This window comes from Juglans regia, chromosome 15 (genome assembly GCF_001411555.2).
Source record: "Juglans regia cultivar Chandler chromosome 15, Walnut 2.0, whole genome shotgun sequence".
In the NCBI taxonomy this organism is placed as follows: Eukaryota; Viridiplantae; Streptophyta; class Magnoliopsida; order Fagales; family Juglandaceae; genus Juglans; species Juglans regia.
In genome coordinates, this window is record NC_049915.1 from 7,732,065 (window position 1) to 7,755,404 (window position 23,340).

Here is a 23,340-nt window from a genome sequence, read left to right on the forward strand (position 1 = left end):
TCTCAACATATACTCCAAAACAAAAGGTTACAATGCAAAATATAGAAACAAACGAAAAAATAAAACCAAAATATTTTCGTCCTATATAAGTTTCTTTTGTGGATGAGGATGTATCACCTTTGTGAGTTAGGTTTTACGCTAACATTTTCTAATTATGGTATTGATGTACAATATCTTTAGATAAGCAAGCTCTTTGAGACCGATCATAAGATTGGACGTCTGTTCGATCTATCTTCTTTGCAAATTCCCTCCCATGCATCTACACATGTTACTACTCCCAATACTTTCTCCAGTTTATGGCATTATGGATTGGGCAATGCCTCTTTTCCTTGTATTTAACTCTTAGTCTCTCAAGGTCATCCACGGCAATACATTGTTTCATGTCAATTTGAAAATAAACACATTTTTTGTTTAATTAAAGTGACTCATTTTCTTCCGCACATTTTGATTTGATTCATTTCGATATATGGGGACCCGCTCTCATTTCCACATAGGGGGCCAGGATCTCATTATTTGGTTACTTTTGTTGATTATTATTGTACAGGACGTGTCTCACTTCCAGTATGCAACTATTCACTTGCGTGATGGCAAGAAGTTTCGGTGTGATACGCCTGGGAAAGCTCTGATGCTTAAGTCAGTAAGTGTAACAAACAATTTAGAATTCAAAAAGGAGATTGATCCCTCACCATCGAGGGTTACCTGGTATATATAGATTTCAACGTGATGCCTATTTGGTGTAGAGTTTATCGGATGTGGATCACTACTTAGTAACTGAACTGATCACGTATCTTCATGAAATCTCTATCTTCCTGCATGATGTATGTGTGACTTTGTTGGGCCTTGGACTTTATAATTCCCCTCGGTTAACAAAGAGCCTTTTATACTGGTCTTCTTTCATATTGGGCTTTTAACACGGAATGGACTCTCAACTAAAATAGGCCCTCCAGCTACCCCGCTAATTCTCTTCACCTCATGGCGTAGGAAATTCATGTTGACTAATCTTGCTACCTCATGAGTGTCATGGACCTTGTTATGGGCCCCCATTTTGTTTCCAGCCCTAAATCTTTTAATGGCTTACCACGGGCTTGGGCATGCGCAACGCACATGGCTCATAGAAAGACAAATGGCTGTTGGGACAAGCCCGTCACATCTATGAACTATTGAGCACCCGCCGATCTTTCATATTCCTCTTCCTGCGTCGTTTCACTTTTTTCAAAATTTGAGGAGCCCCCACAATTTCCCGCTGATGTGGCGAAAGGGGGCTTTCGTGTGACGGTTATTCCTTAGCTTCAGTGTCAGGCCATGATGTCTACGGCTGCTGGCGTTCTGTATTCGCCCTTCTTTAAATACCCATTCTCTCTCTTCTTCATTCTTCTCTTTGCTCATTTTCCTCCTTGTGTCTTTCTTGTTCACGCTTCCTTTCTTGTTCTTGTTCTTGCTTCCTGCCCATTCTGTCTTCCCTGTCTTCTTGCTTCTTTTTTCTTCCAGTTTTCATGGCTGAACATGGTGATAGCTCTGTACAACCTTTTCAAGTCCCGGAAGGCAAGACCTTTGATGGGCATAGGTGGCGTTCAGCCCTCCGAAAGAAGCACCTTCCCGGGCTTCAGGAGGAATATCGCATCCCTAAGGAGGCGGTAATGGAGATTCCCCCGTCGGGCTGCTGTGATGATGAGGGTTTTGCAGGCAAGGTTACTTTGACCACGTCCCTGATGTCTCATGGGTTAAGACTTCCCTTTTGTCGCCCCTTTCTCGACATCTTGGACTTACTTGTGATAGCGCTCGCTCAACTCCACCCTTTTGCATTGAGGGCTTACCTTTGTGCTTGCATTATTTTCTGCATGGTCTTGGAGCCTCTTGGGGATTTTTACCCAGACTTGACCGCCCGGGAGTGTTTGGCTTTCTACATCGTGAGGCCGGCCACCAAGGGCAATGTTGTCAGCTTTTGCAAGAAAGATAAAGGGCAGGCTTTGGCTCGATTTGAACCACGGTATTCTAATGCCAAAGCTTGGACAACCAAGAAACTCTTCTCCGAGATTTTCCAGTTAGGGCGATCTGGCGCCCTCTTCCTGACGATAAGAGTTTATGGGTAACTGTGCTGCCTTTGTCGCGTCGGGAGCTAGCCCGAATTGAGATTGTCCGTTCTTGGGCTGTGGCCCACCCTGAAGATCTTTGGACATATTTTTTGCTGACGCCCGATTATATTGATCGTTTTCTGATGTCTCCCAATCGCTCCCATGTTTAGGGGCGTTCGTTCATGATTTCAGACATAATTCCTGCTCCTTTACGAAAACCCTCTAAAAAAAATAAGGAGGATGGCCACTCCGAGCAAGGAAAGAAGGAGAAGAAAAAGAAAGGGTCTGGAAAGAAAGAAATTGAAGAGAAGTGAGAGGTAAGAACAAGAAGAAGAATGATGATAAAGGTTAGAGAAAGAGCTCGCTCTGAAGATTCTTCTCCCTCATTGCCTCCATAAAAGAAAACCTTGGCGTCCTCGGAGTGTGCCCTTGCCCAAACGCCCACGTTGCCAGCTGCAACCGTGTTTCCCGTGTCACTCCCTATGGAAGCTTTGGCGTCCTTGGAGGGCGCCCACACTCAGACGCCTATGAAGCCAACCATTGCTGCGCTCCCTGTGCTGTAGTTGGAGGAAACTGCTGCACCCTCTGGGGGCGATCAGGTTCAGCCACATTCTTCTGGATTGCGAGATGCTGAAAGTTTGGCCAGCATGGCCCTCTTTGGTTTGGCTACTACTTTCCAGGTTGAGCCCCCTCGGCTAGCACACCCATTGGCAGCCAACCCTATATCTGAATTTCCAATTGTTGAAGGCCGGTGAGGGAGGGCGAGCTGGAAGCTGAGGTCGTGGCCGTTTTCAACTTGAATGTTGTTACGGGCGCAGGGGTTCATCCACCCAAGGCGGGTGGTTTCCTTTCTTCCCCAGCTGGGGATGTTTGTGAAAACTTGGGCGCCAAGGTTGCCGATCAAGGCGGCGTCGTTGGGCCTACACCCTCTTTTTGTGAGGGCGTCCTTGTTGAGGTGGCGGCAAAACAACCCTCCCTTGAGACCCCGCCAGTCACTGTTTTTGGGGAAGTACCCCTTCTTTGGTCGGCAGCGGCAAAGGCCTTTCTTTTCCTCCCCTTTGTGTCCCATCTTTTGGGGGAGACTCCGACTCCCCTTTCGAAAAGGAATGGGGCAATTTTTTACAAGAAGATACTTGCCTAACCGAGACTGACTTGGCCTAAGCTAAGTCCCCTTTTCCACCTACACGCCTCAGGGTTTTGCCAGAAAGAGTGGCAGATTCAACCCTGATGCTCATAAAGGCTTCCTCGCCTGGGGTCATTCCTAGCCCTAGGGAAATCATTAGTGGTGATGCCAGTGGCGATGCCTCCTCTACTTCTGCCAATGCCCAAGCTGAAGCCATCGCTCAGATGACTAATCATTTAAAGGACTGGTTTTCTGAGGTATCATGCGGCTTTTTTTTCTTCTCATTGTGCTTCCACGCAGTTTCTTACTTGGGTTGTTTCACCCTCCCTTTTTTTAGGGCCTCAATGATCTGGTGGCGTGGATTGTTGTAGACCATGCCTGCCTAGAATATGAGGTCAAGGAGCGGCGGAAGTTGTGTGATGTCGCCAAGCGTGCTTTCGAGAAGTGGCAGGTTGACAGGGTTGAGCTGAACGCCCTAGCGGAAAAGAATAAAGAGCTCGAAATACTACTAGAGCAGTCGGAGGGTTACTCCTATTCGCTACAAGGCGATTTGGAGAATTGCGAGGAAGAAGTCCTTCAGCTTCTTGAAGTTGCACGCCTTGCCCAAGAGGTGAAAGTCAGGGATGAATTTGCTCTGAAGCTCCTCCAGTCTGAAAGGGACTCGGTGAGGTTCCAGCTTTCTGAGGCCCAAAAAGGCTTTGAAGCTTAGTTGGCCCTCCTTAACTCTGATCTCCTCGCCAGTAGCAAGGATTTGGACTCGACCAGCGAAGAGTTAATTCGTTGGCAGAAGTATGGTCACAAGTTATCACAATAGCTGGCTGCCTCCTTGGAGGAAGGGACTCAGACGAGGACCTTAGGAAGGCAAATTTGGTTGCCATCACCAAGGACCGTCAGCTGAGCCAGAAGAAAGATGAGCTTGCTGTTGCCCAGGCTGAGATTGAGCACCTGCGTGGTCAGTTAGCTTAAGCCCTTGCTACCATGGATCATGCCTTTGCTTACGGTTACGGGGTTGGCATCCTAAGGCTTAGGTCCTGCTTTATGATTGATCCTGCTACAGACCGACTTATTCTCTCCTGAAGAAAACAACTGACGTCGGGCTGAGATTGAGCGCCTGAGATGCCAGATGCTTTCATAGGCGTACCTCCGCTACCGCCGCCCGATGATGCTCCTTAGCTTTTTGGCCCCTCTATTTTTCCTGGGAACTTTGTATTTTGCTCTTGCTATTTTGTTTAATGGACTTTGGTTTGTTCTAAAACCTGTAATGATGTATGTCTGTTAATTTCTTGCTATATGTCTTTGGTTTTGGGCTTTCTACTTTATTGGGGTTAATTTCTCTTTTGCCCTTGGTCTGGTGAACTGCCAGAGTTCTTGAGAGGGGTGGCACGGTCTGAAGACCTCCTCGCCTTTGTTACGTGGCACCACAAGCTGCTATGGCTTGCTTTTGGTGTTTAGGAGTGGCGTGGTCTAATGACCTCCGCTCCCTTTTTACGTGGCACCACAAGCTGCTAAGGCTTGCTTTTGGTGTTTAGGGGTGGCGTGGTCTGATGACCTTCGCGCCCTTTTACATGGCACCACAAGCTGCTAAGGCTTGCTTTTGGTGTTTAGGGGTGGCGTGGTCTGATGACCTCTGCGCCCTTTTTACATGGCACCACAAGCTGCTAAGGCTTGCGTTTGGTGTTTAGGGGTGGCGTGGTCTGATGACCTCCGCGCCCTTTTACAAGACACCACAAGCTGCTAAGGCTTGCTTTTGGTGTTTAGGGGTGGCGTGGTCTGATGACCTCTGCGCCCTTTTACATGGCACCACAAGCTGCTAAAGCTTGCTTTTGGTGTTTAGGGGTGGTGTGGTCTGATGACCTCCGCGCCCTTTTACATGGCACCACAAGCTGCTAAGGCTTGCTTTTGGTGTTTAGGGGTGGCATGGTCTGATGTCCTCCACGCCCTTTTACCTGGCATCACAAGCTGCTAAGGCTTGCTTTTGGGTGCTCGCCCTGGTTGTGCTTAACTTTACTAAGGATTTACCAATCAAAGAAAGCACGATAAATTGTGAGAAGTTACTGGATAATGCAAATGTTCCCGCAATCATGGATATAAATGAATAACGTGAATATGGAAGAATCAAAATTAACAAAAATGGAAATACTGTAAATGCTACTGATAAAATTTCCTTAAGTGTTCCGCATTCCATGGATGTGGAAGCTCCTTGCCCTGGCTGTCTTTTAGTTGGTTTGACCCAAGCCTGTTGTTAACTACCACCAGGTAAGGACCTTCCCATCGGGGCCCCATTCTTCCTTCGCCTTGGGTAGTTACTCCACTTTTCTTCAAAACCAGGTCTCCTACTTTAAAAGTCTTGGGCCTTACTCTTTTGTTGAAGTACTGCTTGGCTTTAGCTTTTTCTTGCAACATCCTGGCTTCCGCTATCTCCCTTTCTTCCTCTAATAAGTCGAGGTACTCCTCCATCTTTTTATTGTTTTGGGCGGCCGAGTAGTGACTCGTTCAGTAGCTTGGAAGCCCTATTTTGACAGGGGCTACCACCTCTCAACTATACGCCAATGTGAACGGGGATTCCCCCGTTGGGGTCTTTACTGATGTTTTATACTCCCAAAGCACCCTTGGCAGTTCCTCCGCCCATTCCCCATTTTTCTCTGTGACCTTTTTCTTTCGGATCGAGAGTAACGCCTTGTTTGTTGCTTCTGCTTGCCCGTTTGCTTGCGAGTGGCCTGGTGAGGAGTACTTCACCTTAATCTTCAACTCTATACACCATTCTCTGAAATGGTCAGAGTCAAACTGACGCCCATTGTCTGTCACTATGCTCTGCAGGATCCTGAATCTGCAAACAATATTCTTCCACAGGAACTTTGTGACGGTCTTGCTTGTTACGGATGCCAGTGATTCTGCCTCCGCCCACTTTGTGAAGTAATCCACAGCCACAATCATGAATTTTATCCCGCCTTTTCCTGGTGGGAAAGGTCCAACCAGATCCACGCCCCATTAGGCAAAAGGCCAGGGCGCTGTCATAGATGTTAACTCTTCTGGAAAAGGGGTGTTGAACTAGGGCATACGCCTGGCATTCGATGCACTTTTTACTGAATTCTCGAGCGTCCCTCAATGCCTTGGGCCAGTAGTATCCTGCCCTTACTGCCTTTCTGGCCAAAGTTCTTCCACCTGAATGGTTTCCACATATTTCTTCGTGTATTTCTGCCAAGACATACTGCACCTCTTGGTGGAAATGCATTGTAGTAGTGGGGCGGAGAAACCTCTTTTATAAAGGACTCCATCGATGAGCAGGAACCTTGCCGCCTTCCTTCTTATCCTCCTTTCCTTCTCCTTTGCTTCTGGTAGCTTCCATTCTTCTAAGTACTCAACCACCTCGCTTGCCCACTTTGAGATGCTGGAACCCAGGGTGCCCGCTTCTGTTCCAATGGCTTGGACCTCGATGACTCTTCGTTCAACTTGCCACGGGAGAGGTGCCTCTTCCATTCCTGAGGCTGTTCGTGCCAACCTGTCCACTACTTTGTTCTCCACCCTTGGTATCTGAGTTATATTAAAATATGAGAAGAGGTCGCGCGCCTCCTAGACTCGTTCTAAATATTTTTTCAAATTTTCCCCTTTTGTCCCGTACAGGCCCAGAACTTGATTTACAACTTTCTGCGAGTCTGACTTGGCCTCTATCTCGGTTGCCCCTATCCTGGCAGCTATAGAAAGTCTTGCCACGAGCGCTTCATATTCAGTTTCGTTATTTGTTACTTTGAAAGCCAGTGCTGCCATGCAGTACTGCTCTTGGCCGTTGGGACTCACCAAATGTATTCCCAGGCCTTCGCCCACCCGGTAGGATGAGCCATTTATGAAAAGTACCCATGGCTTTCCTACTGGGGCTATCATGTCTTCTTGGGGGAAACCTGAGAACTCCGCCACAAAATCTGTCAGTGCTTGTCCCTTAACCGCCTTTCTTGGCACGTATTCTAGGTCAAACTCGCTCAGTTCCACCGACCATCCTATCAACCTTCCCGTGCTGTCTGGTTTTCTCAACGTTTTTGCTAACGGGGCTTCCGTAAGCACTCTTATTGTGTGGGCTTGAAAATATGGGCAGAGTTTTCTGGACGTCGTTATCAAGGCAAAAGCTAGCATCTCAATCCGAGGGTACCTTACTTCTGCTCCTCTGAGAGCCCGACTTATGCAGTAGACGGGATGTTGTGCAGTCCCTTCCTCTTTCACAAGGACGGCAGGCATTGCATATGGGGAAACTGTTAAGTATGCACATAGCATGTAACAGCCCACTAGAAATTCACGGGTATAATTTCTATTGACCTTAGGAATCTCGTAAAAACTCCATAAGTTTTTACGAATCGACCAATCGCTCAAGTTTTAGTCCGTCGTCATAATCAGTGTTATCTCTCAATATGGTGTTAGATTTATGAGTTTAAGTATTTGAGGTAGTTAGAAGTGTCAGAATGCGTTATGGGCTACGCCATTAGACTCAGTGGATTATTTAGGATTTTATGGCGCAATAGCCTATTTTCATAATTCCGGACGAAACGTCTGTTGGAAATTGTGAAATTATTTTTAGGGGCACTTCGGGGTTGAATTTCGGTAAACGATTTTCACTATAGGTTAATATGAATATTTAGAATTTTTCAGTACTAAGTTTATTATGCATTTTTTTGGAGTGAATAGTAACATCGATAAGTGCACCTAGTGCAGTGTTTTCAAAATCACAGTGTGGAATGTCCAAATTAGGTTAGAAAAGTTTTATTTGGACACTTGACAAGATCTTAGCCACACATAGTGAGTGGTATTAGACACTTGGCACAAAGAGAAACCTTTATATAGATTTGTGAAGGAAATCAAGGTGTGAGATTATGCCACCTAAGCAAAACCTTGTTTCATCTGTTAAACCAAATTGTGCCAGACCAAAGAGGGTTTCAACCCTAGCAAAACCATAAATGGTTGGAATCCAATTGAAACCCCAAAAGCTTGATTGAAACCAAAACCCTAAACGGTTTCCCCAAACCCTAAGTTCGCCTCCAAACCATTTTTTAATCCGATTTCTAGCATTGTGTTTAATCACTTGATTAAATCACTTCCACATGCTATTAATTAATCAAATCCTTATCATGACATCATTATCCAACCTTTTAAACCTTTGAAATTTGATTGGGCCAATAAAAATTGATTTTCGGCTTGATAGCATCTCAAACCCTAACCAAATCCCCTTTAAACCCCAAATTGAAGCCCACTTGGTTGGGGCCCACCAAGGCCCACGAAATTGGCCACCTTGGCAAAGCTTCTTGGAGAAGTTTCCTCCCCCACATGGCAGACCATCCACTGCCATTGGCTGCACCCAATAGTGCCTTGATGTGAAGGAGAAATCCACTCCATCAACCTCCATCTCTCACAGCTGCTGCAGGCAGTCCACGCCTCTCACTATTCTCCACTTTATGTCACATAGCCAACTCCAATCAAGGGTCTTTCAAGCCCATAACTTCCCCCTCCAGGAGTCTAAAGTTGTGCAAGACACACTTCTCTCCATTTTATCACTTCTTTCCCCCGTTCTTAGAGAGAAACCCAAAAGTGCTCTCTCGGGCAGATTTCTGTGTATTTTGGCGTGGCCATTTTAGACCCTTTTTAAGTATTTTCACATGATTATTCCTTCACATAAGTTGTTCGTCTTTGAGTCTAGTTTCCGTGGATATCTTATTAGGCTCAATCCATGTTCATTTGATCAGTAAAAAGTATTTTTAATCATGGAAAGGTCATTCTGGGCGTGAAACTGAAGAGTATGATATGTTTTGGAATTTTTGACCAAGCTGATAGACATATCTTGGTCCGAAAATTTTATGGAGTGATGTTACAAAAGGTAGTTGAGAGAAAAGTTTCTGCTTGGACTATGTTTAAAACCAAAAACTCCAAGTGTTATTTTGTGATTTTTGGTGACTTTTTTTTGATGATTTAAAGCATGGTTGATCTTAGAATGATGTTATAAATATGTTAGAGGTAAGATTTGATTTTTTTTGGAATTCTTGGAGATGTTTTTATTAAGGTCAAAACTTGTGATTTAAGGGTTTACTCTTTGTTAAAAAGTTTGGTGTTGCTGAATAGATTTTTCTTAATGGAAATTTTTAGTGTGTTTTTAAACTTAGGATAGGAAGATCTTTGTTACAAAATTTTGGTTTAATCATGAGTTTTGAATTTTGAAAGAATTGAAACAAAATCAAGAGAAATGGCCTATGTAGGTTTCGGCCATAGTGAGTTTTCCATAGTTGTGAATGATTTTAAATTTTTCTGAGTTAATATTTGAGTTTATGACAAAATTTATATGAGGAATGTAAATTTTGGTAATTTTTGGAGTTAGGATGTGAAATCCTTAAGTTAGGGGTAAAATGGTCATTTTCTCACATGTAGAGGGTAAAATGGTAATTTTACTCTAAGTTGTCTCTTTCCACATTTCTAATTGTTAGTAATTAATTTCTAACTTTTAGAATACCCTCTTACAGTTCCTCGTGTTTCGCGCTTATTCTCGTAGAACGTGACTATCGAGATAAGTTAACTCTTAACTTACTATCAGGTTACTGTGTATGTGTGATGGGTAAGGGAACTACATTTTATGATCATATGTTGTTTTATATGCCATGCCATGCTATTTCATCTCATGTCTATCTTTTACTCGAATTATTCTGTCACGAAATACTTATATGTTACATAATATATTTTGTCTCATGTTACTATCTGTTGCAAGTATGTCACATTACATATGCCATCTGTTACATGTATGTCATGTCACGTAATATTCACTGTAACATGTTATGCCATGTTATGAAATGTTGTCTGTTACATGTTATTCCATGTTACAAAATTTTGTCTGTTACATGCATGTCATATTATGGAATGTTATCTGTTTCATTTATGTCTCGACATATGTCATGTTTGTCGTCTTACGTTCATGTCACGTTACGCTACGTCAGAACTTCTGTCTTTTTGTATTCATGTCATCCCGTCTTGAATACAATTTGTGTATCTCGAGAACAGTCTTGTTAAGTTATTCATCTCAATCACGACCTTAAGCGCTAGGATAGGGTAATATCCAAGTAGAATTCTTTTGTTCACGCTGGAGTGTCTAAATAGGTGTGATATTCCCTGGGTTGGCGAAGTACAGTCAACAAGTTGCGAATGTGGCCTAACTAGCTGGTCACCGGAGCGCGCCAGACACTAACGCCGATGGAGCCATTTTACTTTACGTGTGTCCACAGCAAGTGTGGCACAAACAAATCATGGGGCCACAACAACTGTGAAGCATACACTATGTGAGACACAACAATTGTGACACGTTGAATACGTGGGGCCACAGCAATTGTGGAGTACGTATTAACGCACTCACAGCTGGTATAGACACATGTGTTGTGATGCGGTAATCGGCAGGGACACACTGGTCAAGGGGACCCGTGTAGCACTCGTATGGTCACTCTATTAATTAAGTCCACTGAGCAAGATTCCAAGTTCATGTATTTCATGTTCAAGTCATGTTTCACATTATGTTATATTCAAGTTTATGTTCATGTCAAGTTTCAAGTTTATGTCACGTCAAGCTAAGTTTCAGTTTCAGTTCAAGTTATGTCAGCTCATGCCGTTATGTCAAGTCACGTTGTGCTTATTATTTCATGCCATGTTATGTCAAGTCATATTATGCTTATTATTTTATATCACGTTATGTCAAGTTATGTTATGTTTACTATTGATTTTGATTGTGCATTCATGCATTTATTGTCATGCATGCATAATTAACCTGTGTGAAGGTTTTTTGTTAACTTGCTGGGATTTGTAATCAAATCTCACTGTGGTAGTCCCAACTACCATTTCCCCCGAATGGTAGATCTTGTTACAGGATCTGAAGGAGAACCGGAGATCGACCAACTGAAAACGGTTGACTAAGCAACGGTGTGACTTAGATGTAGTTGCCCTAGATTACTACTTGTATTTTGTAGAGTTCAATCTCCAGCACTCTTTTGTTCACAATCATTTTGGACTAGTGTTGTGATCTCAGTTGTTAGCATGTCTTTATGTATGAAGTATGTTTTAAGTATTTGGGATATTGTAAGTTTGGTGCATAGTATTGCCAAAAGAAAAAGAAAATTATCTGCTGCGCATATTGCATAATGCTAGATGCATGTTAGGAACATTGCATCTTATATGTTATGAAAGGGGGCATGTAACCTTGTGTTGCATGTCCCGACGCTTCAGATGTCCGTCCGATCCCAAGCGGAATCTGTGGGCGTCACATAGCACATCGCCTTTCTCTGGCTGTCTCAGGAGTGGTGGACTGGCCAGGTGCTGTTTCAATTTCTCGAAAGCCTCATCGCACTCTTCATTCCCGGGATACACCTTGCGTAATACTCAGAAAAAGGGGAGACATTTGTCTGTTGACTGGGCTATGAATCTACCCAGGGCGGATACTCTGCCCGCCAACCGCTGGGTTTCGTTCAGGTTTCTTGGTGGTTTCATGTTAAGTATGGCTTCTATCTTCTCTAGAGAAGCCTCGATTCCCCTTTCAGACACGATGAATCCCAAGAACTTCCCCGACTCGACCCCAAAAGCACATTTTGCAAGGTTTAGTCTCATCTTGTAATGGCGTAAAATCCCGAACGCCATCTGTAGGTCATCAAGGTGCTAGGCGGGCTCCTTACTTTTTATCGACAGGTCGTCCACGTAAACCTCCATTGATTTTCCAATCTACTCTTTAAACATTCGGTTGACCAGTCTCTGGTAGGTTGCCCCTGCATTCTTCAATCCAAATGGCATGACCCGATAGCAGTATAGCCCACGATCTGTTATGAAAGAATTTTTCTCCTCATTTGACACGTGCATCCGTATTTGGTTGTACCCTGAGTAAGCATCCATGAAGCTCAACATGCGGTGCCCTGCCATTGGATCCACAATAACGTCGATGCATGGTAAGGGGAAACTATCTTTTGGGCAAGCTTTATTCAAATTGATGAAGTCAACGCATATTCTCCACTTTCCATTTGCCTTTTTCACCAAGACCACGTTGGGTAGACATTTTGGATAATGAGCTTCCTTGATGAAACCAGAGGCGAGTAAACTCTCTACCTCCTTGTTAATGGCGGCGTACTTCTCTACACTGAACGGCCTTCTTTTCTGTTGCACTGCCTTGCTCGCGGAATCCACGCCCAAGCAATGTTCAATGATGTCGTTATCTATGCCAGGCAATTCCTCGTGGCTCTATGCAAAGACATCCCTATGTTTGATCAACAGCTGCTTCAGGGCTTCTCTGTCCGCTGGCGGGACTTGTGTTCCGATGCGTGTAGTAGTTCCAGGGCAGTCTGAATGTAACGTCACGAGCTCCAATGGGTCGTTGACTTCGGCATGTTGATGATTCTATTCATTCCTGGCTTCCACATCCTTTTCTAAAGTCTCTGCCAAAGGTGGAGGAAGAGGGAGTGTCGGTGCCTCGTTCTGTCCTGCTATCACACAAACCTTGCTCTGGCCCTTTCTCAATTCTTGCACATAGCACTCCCGTGCCAAAGCTTGCTCGCCTTGCGACTCCCCCACCCGTTTTCGGTTGGGAACTTTATCTTGAGGTGGTATGTGGATGTCACTGTCCTGAGATGATTGAGTGTCGGTCTCCCCAATATGGCGTTGTAAGAAGAGAGGGCTTTCACTACCAATAAATCGGTCATGGTGGTCGCTGTTCGTACTCGGCGGTCACCGGAAGGGTGATAGCTCCAATGGGCTGGATCGTGTCCTCGGAGAAACCCTTTAATGGTGTCGAGGAGGGCCTCAGTTTACCGACGTCGATACCCATTTTGATGAATGCCTCCCAAAATAGTATATCGGCAGAACTTCCGTTGTCGATTAGTATCCGTCTGGTCGTATAGTTGGTTAGTACAAGGGTGATCACCAAAACATCGTCGTGCAGGTATAGTACTCCTTCCCAATCTGCCTCTCCGAAGGATATTACCTCCTGATCACCACCAAGCTTATGCTGCTTGGGAGCTTTGTTCTCTACATATACTTCTTCATATCTTACCTTTCGTGTGTACGCCTTCCGACTGGATGTGGATACCCCGCCTCCTGCAAAGCCCCCTGCTATTGTCCAAATTTCTCCTATGGGCGCTCTGTCCCTATCGCCTTTTGGGGGCGCCCTGTTCCCATCGTTTTGGCGGCCACTTGCTCGGTGCCGTTGCTCAGGACTACCACTCCTCCTAGTTTCCTGTTTAGTTTCTAGGCGCCTTCTGGGTTTTGAACATTTGGCAATCATTCGTTCTGATTCCCCTATTCCTGCTAGCTCAGTTACTTCTCTTCTTCATAGTTGTGCAATCTGGTGGTATTTGAAGTAGTGATGCCTGTCTTGAGCTGACGTTGTTCCTCCTTGTCTTTTTCGTCCTCCCGCACATTCAAATTGTAATGTATCAGCCTAGGATCGTAGTTTGGCCACTTTTCTCGCTTCTTCTCCTGTCGATTTTTGCCTATTTTTCTGTCAACCTGCCTGCTCCTCCATTCGGCCTTATTGTCTGCCTTACAAGGATCCACCAAGGCCTGCAGAGTGTCCTCAACATTAACGAAATCATCTACTTTGTCCATGAACTCCTTGAGGGTGGAAGGAGTCCTTCTTGCTAGTTTTGCCATAAAGGGACTCCGTGGCCAGATCCCACCTAGGAGGGCAGCAAGGGTGATCTTCTCGTCCTGGTCGTCTGTTGTCGAACGTTCTTTGTTGAAGCGGGTAAGGTAGGTCTTCAAGTCTTCATCTTCTTTCTATTTGACTGTTAGCAGGTAGGCGGCGAGGTGCCGGCGCATCCTGCTGGGCATAAACTGGGTTAGGAACTGTTTAGCCAATTCTTCGAAACTGTCTATTGACTTTGGCCTGAGGGTCCCGAACCATTCTCTTGTTGATCCCCTTAGGGTCAAAGGGAAAGCCCAGCATGGAATCTCTCCTGGAAACCCGTGGAGAGTGATGTGGGCCTTGAAATTCTCTAGATGGTCTACTGGATCTTTGGACCCATCACACATGTCTACCTGGGGTACCTTGAACTTCGGTGGGAGGGGCATGGTCATGATTCGTTTGCTATACGGCATATCTGTTTGGTTTAGCAAGCATTCCACTGAGGAAGATCCCCTCATCCTCTTCGCCATCTCCTCATACTTTCCGGCCAGTTCTTTCAACTCGTCATGCATTTTTTTCTTCTCTGTCCTTCCTAGGTTTGACTCCATATTGCTTGGTGCCTCCCCCTCACCTTGCTTACTGTGAGCGGGTATGGCGATATTGCTAGATTCAGCATGCTTTCGTCGTAAATCGTCGTTCTCCTTCTTCAGGATCACCACGGCTTCCAACACCTGCTTCAATTTTTCTTCGGCTACTGCTAGTCGTGCCTCCATGGATATCGGCAACGTATTCATCGCTTGGCTTGTTAAGGAACGAGTAACAGTTGGCATGTGAGAACCATGTAAAGAGAAATGTATCCCATAGACGGCGCCACTATACGGGACGTGTCTCACTTCCAGTCTGCAACTGATCACCTACGTGATGGTAAGAAGTTTCGGCGTGATACGCCTAGGAAAGCTCCGATGCTTAAGTCAGTAAGTGTAACGAACAATTCAGAATTAAAAAAAGTGATTGATCCCTCACTGTTGAGGGTTACCTGGTATATATAGATTCCAACGTGATGCCTATTTGGTGTAGAGTTTATCGGATGTGGATCACTACTCAGTAACCGAACTGATCACGTATCTTCATGAAATCTTTATCTTCCCGCGTGATGTATGTGTGACTTTGTTGGGCCTTGGACTCTATAATTTCCCTTGGTTAACAAAGAGCCTTTTATAGTGGGCTTCTTTCATATTGGGCTTTTAACACGGAATGGGCTCTCAACTAAAATAGGCCCTCCAATTATTATCGCCATACTTGGATATATCTCTTATAGCATTGTTCTAAATTTGCTCATATTTATCAAAATTTCACAAAATAGTACAAAGTCAATTTTCACGTACCATCAAAATCTTTTGTTCAAACAATGTTATGAAATATAATGACAAATATTTTCTTTATTTCTTGGGTCAACAAGGAATATTGTCACACTATTTGTTTCCATATACTACTCAACAAAATGGACATATAGGAAGGAAATGCAGTCACACTTTAGATATTGTAAAGAGTCATTCTCATTTGTACTTCATTTCCTGAAAAACTTTGAGGTAAGGCTGCTCTAATTCTTGTCTACAAAATCAATTGTTTCTCCTCTTCCCATTCGTAATAATATTATTCATGGTCACTAGTTTGGATAAAGGGCTTGGTGACATGTACTTCAAATGTGTAGTTTATGCAGCTCTGGCTAATTTAAGCTACTACATGGAATCAAGGTGAAGAGACTTCAAGATATTTAAAAAGTGTTAGATGATAATTAAGATCAGTATGGCTAAATGAGCTTGTAACTTGAAACATAAACTATCATGTGGATTGAAAAGCAAACCCAGGGTTTGTAATTGCTTAGCGTCTAGTTACAAAACAAGGAGGCTTTTCTTTGCCTGAAATTTTCACGTCAAGCAAATAAACTCCCTAGTACAATGGCAAATCAGTTTTCATATTTGTGAAATCACTCATTGTCTCAAAAGTTTAAACTATTGGGAAAAGATATATTTAATTATTTATATTATATCCTTAATACTCCCACTCAATAACTCTGTCCAACACTTGGAATATTTAATTAAATGGTATATATAGAGTGTAGAATCATGGCTCAAACTTAGGACCTGTTCCGATACCATGTAAAATCATCATTTGTCCCAAAAGTTTAAGTTGATGGAAAGATGTAAATTTAATCATTTGTGTTATATTCTTAACAATATTGGATATGTTACAATTTAGAGCAGAACTCACAGCAAAAATGATTAACAAAAAATTGATGCCAAAAAGTTTTTAACAATCTTTTAGAAATGAAGTCAAGTTCTTTGGGATGCCTTATGAGAGCTAAAAACTTTCAAGAAGTGCACCGAGTTCAAAATTGAAAAGGGGGAGAGAGCAATATAGTCCTTGTAAAGGATATATTTGAGTTTAATACATTCCAAGTTGGTATCATGATAGTAGCCTTGTTCTATAGCAGATCAAACTGAAATAAGATGCAACTTATTTAATGAGAGAGAGAGAGAGAGAGAGCCATAAGATTTGGGTAGCAAACCAAGAGATATTTCTCTTTCCCCAAGCAACCATTAATATTGAATTAGTAGTTAAATTAGCCAGACTTGGTTTGAATCTTTTAATTAATTGAAGTGTTGTAGCACCATGTGCATTGCCTGCAAAGTCGGTCCCCCTTTGACTGATGAGAAAAAGTCACAATGGTCTTAGTATTAAGAATATAATTATTTATATTATATTCTTATATTCTTGATTCACAATATTCATCTCCTAAATAAGAGAACTAAACATCTCTCCCCTCGTTTTGCTCTGAGGGTTGTTTCTCTCTGTACTAGTATGGGGTGGGTATTTTTTTCTTCTGTATCTCCCTGAGGAGTTACTGTTGGTGAACCTTAGTGTGGGTAGCAAAAGGGTTATTCTTGAATTACGCTTTAAGATGGCGGAGTTAAGATTGGAAGATCTGGACAAACAGCTCTCCCTTTCTGAGAAGGAGAATGAAGAGATCCAAGTTGAAGCGAAGTTGCTGGTTGAGGCAATCTCAAAGGGGAGAGATGTTTAATTATTTCTCTTCCTACGGACTGATGTTACAATAAGGAGGCCTTTAAACAAACCATGAAGAAGGTTTGGAAACAGGTACATGGTATTGCGTTAAAAAGTCTGGGACCTATGTTGATCGTAGTGGAGTTCGAGGACTTAAGGGATAGGGAGAAAATTCGGGCTGAGGACCCTTGGTCTTTTGATAAAAACTTGGTTTTGATGAAGGAAATGGAAGGGGGTTTAAACTTAAACCAGATAGAGATTCGGGAAGCTTCCTTTTGGGTGCGGCTATATTAACTCCCCCTTCATGCCATGAATGAGAAGGTGGGGAGTTCGGTGGGGTCGTCTCTTAGGGTTGTTGAGGGAGTGGAAGCAGAGGAGGATAAAGGAGCCTGGGGGGAGTACTTAAGGATCTGAGCAAGAGTAGACAGCATTAAGCCGCTAATGAGGGGGAAGAGGGTCAACTTGGGTCAACCTGGGTAACCTTGGCACCCATTGGGTACGTTTCATCTACGAACGTATGCTAAACTTCTTTTACGCCTGTGGTCTGCTTGGTCATGGCTATAAGGATTGTGTCTTGTGGAAGGATTGGGGGGAGTATATGTAGGAAGGGAAGCTTCCTTATGAGCAATGGATGCGCGCTGGTGACAATCCACCCAGATGGTTTGAGCAACGCGATACTCAGGTAAAGTTTAACCGAGGTAACCAGGGTGCTGCTTCGGTGACAGAGAGGGAGGGGGTAGCTCAGATTGGGCGTGTCAAGAACGATTTCGTGATGGCGGGAAACTTTCAGAAATTCAATTTTCCTGCTAGAAATGGGGCTGCTCAAATGGCGGTGTCAGGAAGGGAGGCTGAGCCTTGTCACGATAGTATGGTGTAGGACAATCTGGGGACTAAGGAAGTTGGTACTTCATGTACCAAAAATACCGAGGTGCAAGTCAAAGAGAGGGCGTGCAGAGGGGACATGGTTTTGTAGAAGTACCTTTAGAAAAGAGAAACCCTCGGGATGAGTTTGTAGCACAAAAGGGGAATGAGGGTTTGGACAGTAACCAACATATATTGGATTATGAAGGGAATATGGTGGATTGCCTTATTTTGCAAATGGGAGCCCAGCCCACTATTTCGAGGGGTGATAAGGAGCAGACTTCGAAGGAGTTCTTAGTGAGCGACCCACATGAAACAGCCCATCTTTTGAATCAACGCAAAAGGGGCACGCATAGGAAAGGTGAGTTAATAGCTAGCCTATGGCTAGTTCAGAAACGCCAGAAGGTGGCTGGTAGTAGGAAGCAAAATGTAGAGGAGAAATCGATGGAGGCCAATCGCAATGAAGGCCCTAAGTTGGAACTCCTGGGGGCTTGGGAACCCCTAGGGAGTTAGAGCCCTTCGTGATGTGATCATGAAGGACAGTCCCATGCTTGTATTTCTGCAAGAGACGAAAATTTTAGATTGTAGGATGCAGGCCATGAAATCTAGGATAGGGTTTGATTGTTGCTTAGCTGTGGATAGTGAAGGGCGAAGTGGGGGACTTGCGTTGTTTTGGCAGAAGGAGATATGTGTTACGATCTCTAGCTATTCGAAGCACCATATTAGTGCATACATTACAGATGGGGAGGGGGATGGGAGGTGGTTTTTACAGGGGTGTATAGCCATCCTGAGACATCTAGAAGGGAGGAAACATGGAGATTTATGAGATTATAGGCTGTGTTGGGTGGTACTCTGCCATGGCTAGTAATGAGAGACTTTAACGAGCTGCTGAGAAGAGATGAGAAAGCTGCAGGGAAAGGCCCGAGAGACAACTTGCTGCGTTCAGGGCCACAGTTGATGATTGTTATTTAAAGGATCTTGGCTTCGAGGGGCCACCATTCACCTAGTGCAACAGAAGAGAAAATCAGGCCAGTATTAGTAATCGACTTGACAGATGCCTTGCCAATTGGTTGTGGTGCCAAAGGTTTCCGTTTGCGAGAGTGGTGCATGGCAAGCAGCACACTTGGATCACCTCCCAATCTGCCTGCATTTGAAGGGTAATACCTCTTAGAAGTGGAAAATGAGGCATTTATTTAAGCTTGAAGTCATGTAGATTGGCTCGAAGGAGTGTGGCCAGATTATAGAGGACGTCTGGAGGGGTGCTACGGAGAGGTCATTGACACAGTGATGGACAGGACTGAACGTTGCAGTAGGGAACTATCGGTTTGGAATCGGGAAGTACCTGGAAAAGTTCATACTCGCATCAATCAGGCAAGAGAGCAGATCCATTTACTGCAAGCTGAGGACCCAAGAAACCTCAGAATGGAGGAGCAACAGGGTGCTCGAGCTAAGTTACAAAGTTGGCTAGAACGAGAAGAGATAATGTGGTGGCAGAGGTCCAAGTCTCTGCGGTTAAGGGAGGGAGATTACAATACAAAGTTTTTCCACCACAAAGCTTCACAGCGGCGGAGGAAGAATTTTATCAAGGGTATCTTGGATGAGAAGGGCAGATGGCAGGTTGAGGATAGGAGGGACCAAGTGATCCTGGACTATTTTAAGAACATCTATTCTTGCTCCCTACAACACGGCGCGATTGGCGATAAACCAAGTCAGTGAGGAGATGAACCAAGTCCCCATTAAGGGGTTTGATGCGCAAGAAGGTCTTAAGGCCCTTCATCAGATGCACCCATCAAAGGCCCCTAGTCCCAATGGAATGGCTCCCATGTTCTATTAGAGTTACTGGAAGACTATTGGCGAAACATTGACCTCAACTGTTTTGGAGGCTCTTAACTCTGGTATGTTTCCTAGTCTCCTTAACCATACCTATACTACTTTGATACCAAAGAATGCAAAACCTTTTAGAGTTACAGACTACCTCCCTATAAGTCTCTGTAACATAGTTTATAAATTGATGGCAAAAGTTCTTGCCAATCGGCTCAAGATGGTGCTACCACAGCTTATCTTAGAATCTCAAAGTGCTTTCGTGCCAGGGAGGCTCATCACAGACAACTTCCTAGTTGCCCATGAAGTTGTCCACTTTCTGAAACGGAAGAGAGGGGGAAAACAAGGTACATGTCACTCAAGCTCGATATGAGCAAGACGTACGACAGAGTTGAGTGGCCTTTCCTTGAGAAGACAATGTTGAAGTTGGGTTTCCATGAAAAATGGGTGAGAATGGTTATGTGGTGTGTTCAATCGGTGTCCTTTTTAGTCTTTATTAATGGGATTCCCACAGGTCTTTCCTCCCCTTCTAGAGGACTGAGGCTAGGTGACAAGGGGTCCCTTACCTCTTTCTCCTGTGTACCTAGAGTTTCATATCTTTGTTGCATAAGGCAGCTGCCAATCGTAGCATCTCGAGGTTAAACATTTGTAGAGGGGCCCCGTGTTTGAACCACCTTCTATTCACGGATGATAGTGTGTTGTTTGGGAAGGCTACCTTGTAGGAATGCAAAAATATACAAGGACTGCTTGAGGAGTATGAACGAGCCTCGGACAAAGGGTGAATCGCAAAAAATCTGCCATGATCTTTAGTAAAAATGTGAGTTTGGTAGTGCAACAACAAATTCTTAGTTTCTGTGGGGGGGTCCAAAGGCCTTGCCAATTTGACAAATATCTGGGGTTCCCACCCATGATAGGTCGAGCTAGGAGTGAGGCATTTTCGAATATCAAACACACGGTATGGATGAAACTTCATAACTGGAAAGAGAAATTATTGTCTCAAGGCGGGAAGGAAGTGCTTATCAAGGTAGTGGCCCTCTCGATTCTGAAATTTTCCATGAGTTGCTTCAAAGTACCAGTGTCTTTATGTTCTGAGTTGGAACAACTTATGGCTGGGTTTTGGTGGGGGCAAAAGGAGGGAGAGAAGAATGTTCACTGGGTTAGTTGGGCCAAATTGTGTGCCTCGAAAGCCGAAGGAGGGATGGGATTCAAAAGACCTTTGCACTTTTAACATGTCCCTCCTAGCCAAACAAGGGTGGCGTGTCCTACAGGAGGCATCTTCCCTCTTACACCGTGTCTAGAAGGCTAGAAATTTTCCTTGTTGTCATATATTCCAAGCATCTTTAGGCATGAATCTGTCATATACATGGAGCGGTATCTAGGAGGCAACAAAGCTCCTTATAGAGGGTTGCATCTGGAGGGTGGGGGATGGCTTTACGATTGATATTTGGGAGGATTACTGGATCCCGGGCTTCAGGCCATCTAGTTACCAATGAGGAGGTCTAGCTCAATCCCCCTCAGAGTCCACTGTCTCAAGCTTAATTGACACTATAACAAAATGGTGGGATCTGCTCAAACTCAGGTTGTGTTTGGATGTTGAAGTGAGTTGAGTTGAGTTGAGTTGAGATGATAAAATATTGTTAGAATATTATTTTTTAATATTATTATTATTTTGAGATTTGAAAAAATTGAGTTGTTTATTATATTTTGTGTTGGGATTTAAAAAAATTGTAATGATGAGTTGAGATGAGTTGAGAGTAGTTAGAGAACCAAACGAAGCCTCAGTATAATTTTCCCTCCCCAGATTGTAGTTGTGATTACCAAAATGGGATTGAGTGTAGAGGTCCATGAGGATAAGCTCATATGGGGGGAAACATAGGATGGCAGGTATAGCATAAAGTCAGCTTACAGTTTCAGTGGAAAACAAGCACATGTACTCAGAGGAGGGGCAAGTTCTTTAGACAGTGGCCACAAGGTGGTATGGCAGGGGATATGGAAATTGCAGGTCCCTCAAAGGATCAAGGTTTTTACGTGGAGAGCTTGTAAGGAGAGCCTCCATACCAGACATAATTTGAAAGGTTCTTAAGGATGATATCTGCCAGTTGTGCCAACTTAAACCGAAGGATGCCTCCCATGCCTTAGTGTTTTGTGATCAGTTGACAACAACTTGGACCAGTCATCCTTGGCTGGTGGCTCTGGGAGTGTTGGAAAGGAGAAGCAATTTCAAGGAAATGGTCCATCAGATATGTACAAGAGGCAAGACAGAAGACTTGGAGTTTTTTGTGATGTTGGTATGAAGCTTCTGGTATAGACGGAATCTGTGGACTCATGATGGGATACTTGATTCTCCAATCAGTCCCTGGAATATGCGTGGTCTCTCCTTCAGGCACATCAAGAGTCAATAAGGCAACATAAGACTAAGGTGAAGCACAGTGGGATGGAGTAAACCTCCTCAAGGGTCCTAAAGTTGAATGTTGATGGGGGCTATCTTCGCAGACCCGCATATGGTAGGGGTGGGGGTGATTTTTAGAGACAGTGAAGGCACTGTGTTACTAGTAGCTAGCATGAAGGAGTCTGAGGTTGGTGATCCTGCTGAAATAGAGATGGTGGCTATGCTACGTGGTCTTCAATTGTGCATTCCAATGGGCATTGAGAAGCTTATCCTAGAAAGTGATTCTCTCCTAATGGTTAATCAGATGAATGAGGACACAAAACCATGGTCTTTATTTGGGAACATCATTAAGGAAACGAGGCAATTTTCTACAAGGTTTAAAAGTTGCATAGTGCAACATGTTGGCCGTTTGGGAAATACAGTAGCTCACAACCTAGCCAGGCATGCGTGGTATGTTCAAGATGTAACCATTTGGTCGGGTTCATGCCCAGATTTTGTAAAAGAAGCTGTATGGGTGGATAACTCTATGTAATCCAACTATTTGCATTAATGAAAGTATTCCTGTTATAAAAAAAAAAAAAAAATTACAATATTCACCTTAAATTATCTTCAGCTTGAATGTGCACTCTCGGTTTTGTTGTTTATGGTCCATACTAAACTTTCTCAGTAATTTATGATGCACATCTAAAAAATGGTACATTTGTTTTTCTTCAAAAGGTAAACTTCATTAATATAATGTCCTTATTATAAATAGACTCAAAGAAAAAATGCACACTAGCTAATAAGAAACTATGAAGGTGGATCTTTGCCATTGTGAAAATCCAAGAGACATGGTGGTTATTACTTCTTGCTTACTGCCTGCTCAATTTAATCAAAAGCATGCTTTTTGGACATATCTTAGTTCTATTGCATTGGCCTTTCTTGGACCTATGCTAGGATTAGGAGATTTTATTTCAATCCTACATCACTCTGAAAAAATAGGTGGAAGACCTTTTGCCTCCTCTTCTCAACCCAATGGTCTTAGTATTTTCATGAATCAAAACGGTTTAGCTAAGTTAGGTTTTTCTGGATCAAAATATACATGGTCCAATAAAAGATTTGGCAAAAGTCATATTCATGAAAGGCTGGATAGAGAGATTGCAAATCCAACTTGGACATTTGTCAATCCACTCTTATGACCATACTCCATTCCTTGTGGACACTTCTGGTTCAAAAAAGGCCTCTAAAACTTTTAAGTTTGAAGAATTCTGGGCTAGGGACCCTGCCAGTCTAGCCGTTGTTAAAAATGCTTGGGATAGGATTTTTGTAGGCTCACCAGCTTATATTCTCTCCCAAAAACTGCAAGCAGACAAGAAAGCCCTAAAAGTTTGGAATAGGGAGAGTTTTGGTCATATTC

The 23,340-nt window shown here is 43.7% G+C and overlaps 2 protein-coding genes across 2 annotated transcripts; one reads left to right on the plus strand and one right to left on the minus strand.

Moving 5' to 3' along the window:
- Nucleotides 1-11,916: 11,916 nt before the first annotated feature.
- On the minus strand, nucleotides 11,917-13,465 carry LOC108991629. The gene is made up of 3 exons (XM_018965960.1): nucleotides 12,914-13,465; nucleotides 12,682-12,807; nucleotides 11,917-12,426 (listed from the first exon to the last, which is right to left on the minus strand). The coding sequence occupies exons 1-3, from the start codon at nucleotides 13,463-13,465 to the stop codon at nucleotides 11,917-11,919; spliced, it is 1,188 nt and encodes a 395-aa protein (XP_018821505.1).
- An 8,564-nt stretch (nucleotides 13,466-22,029) lies between these two features.
- Nucleotides 22,030-22,476, plus strand: LOC108991630. The gene has a single exon (XM_018965961.1). The coding sequence runs from the start codon at nucleotides 22,030-22,032 to the stop codon at nucleotides 22,474-22,476; it is 447 nt and encodes a 148-aa protein (XP_018821506.1).
- The last annotated feature ends 864 nt before the right edge of the window (nucleotides 22,477-23,340 follow it).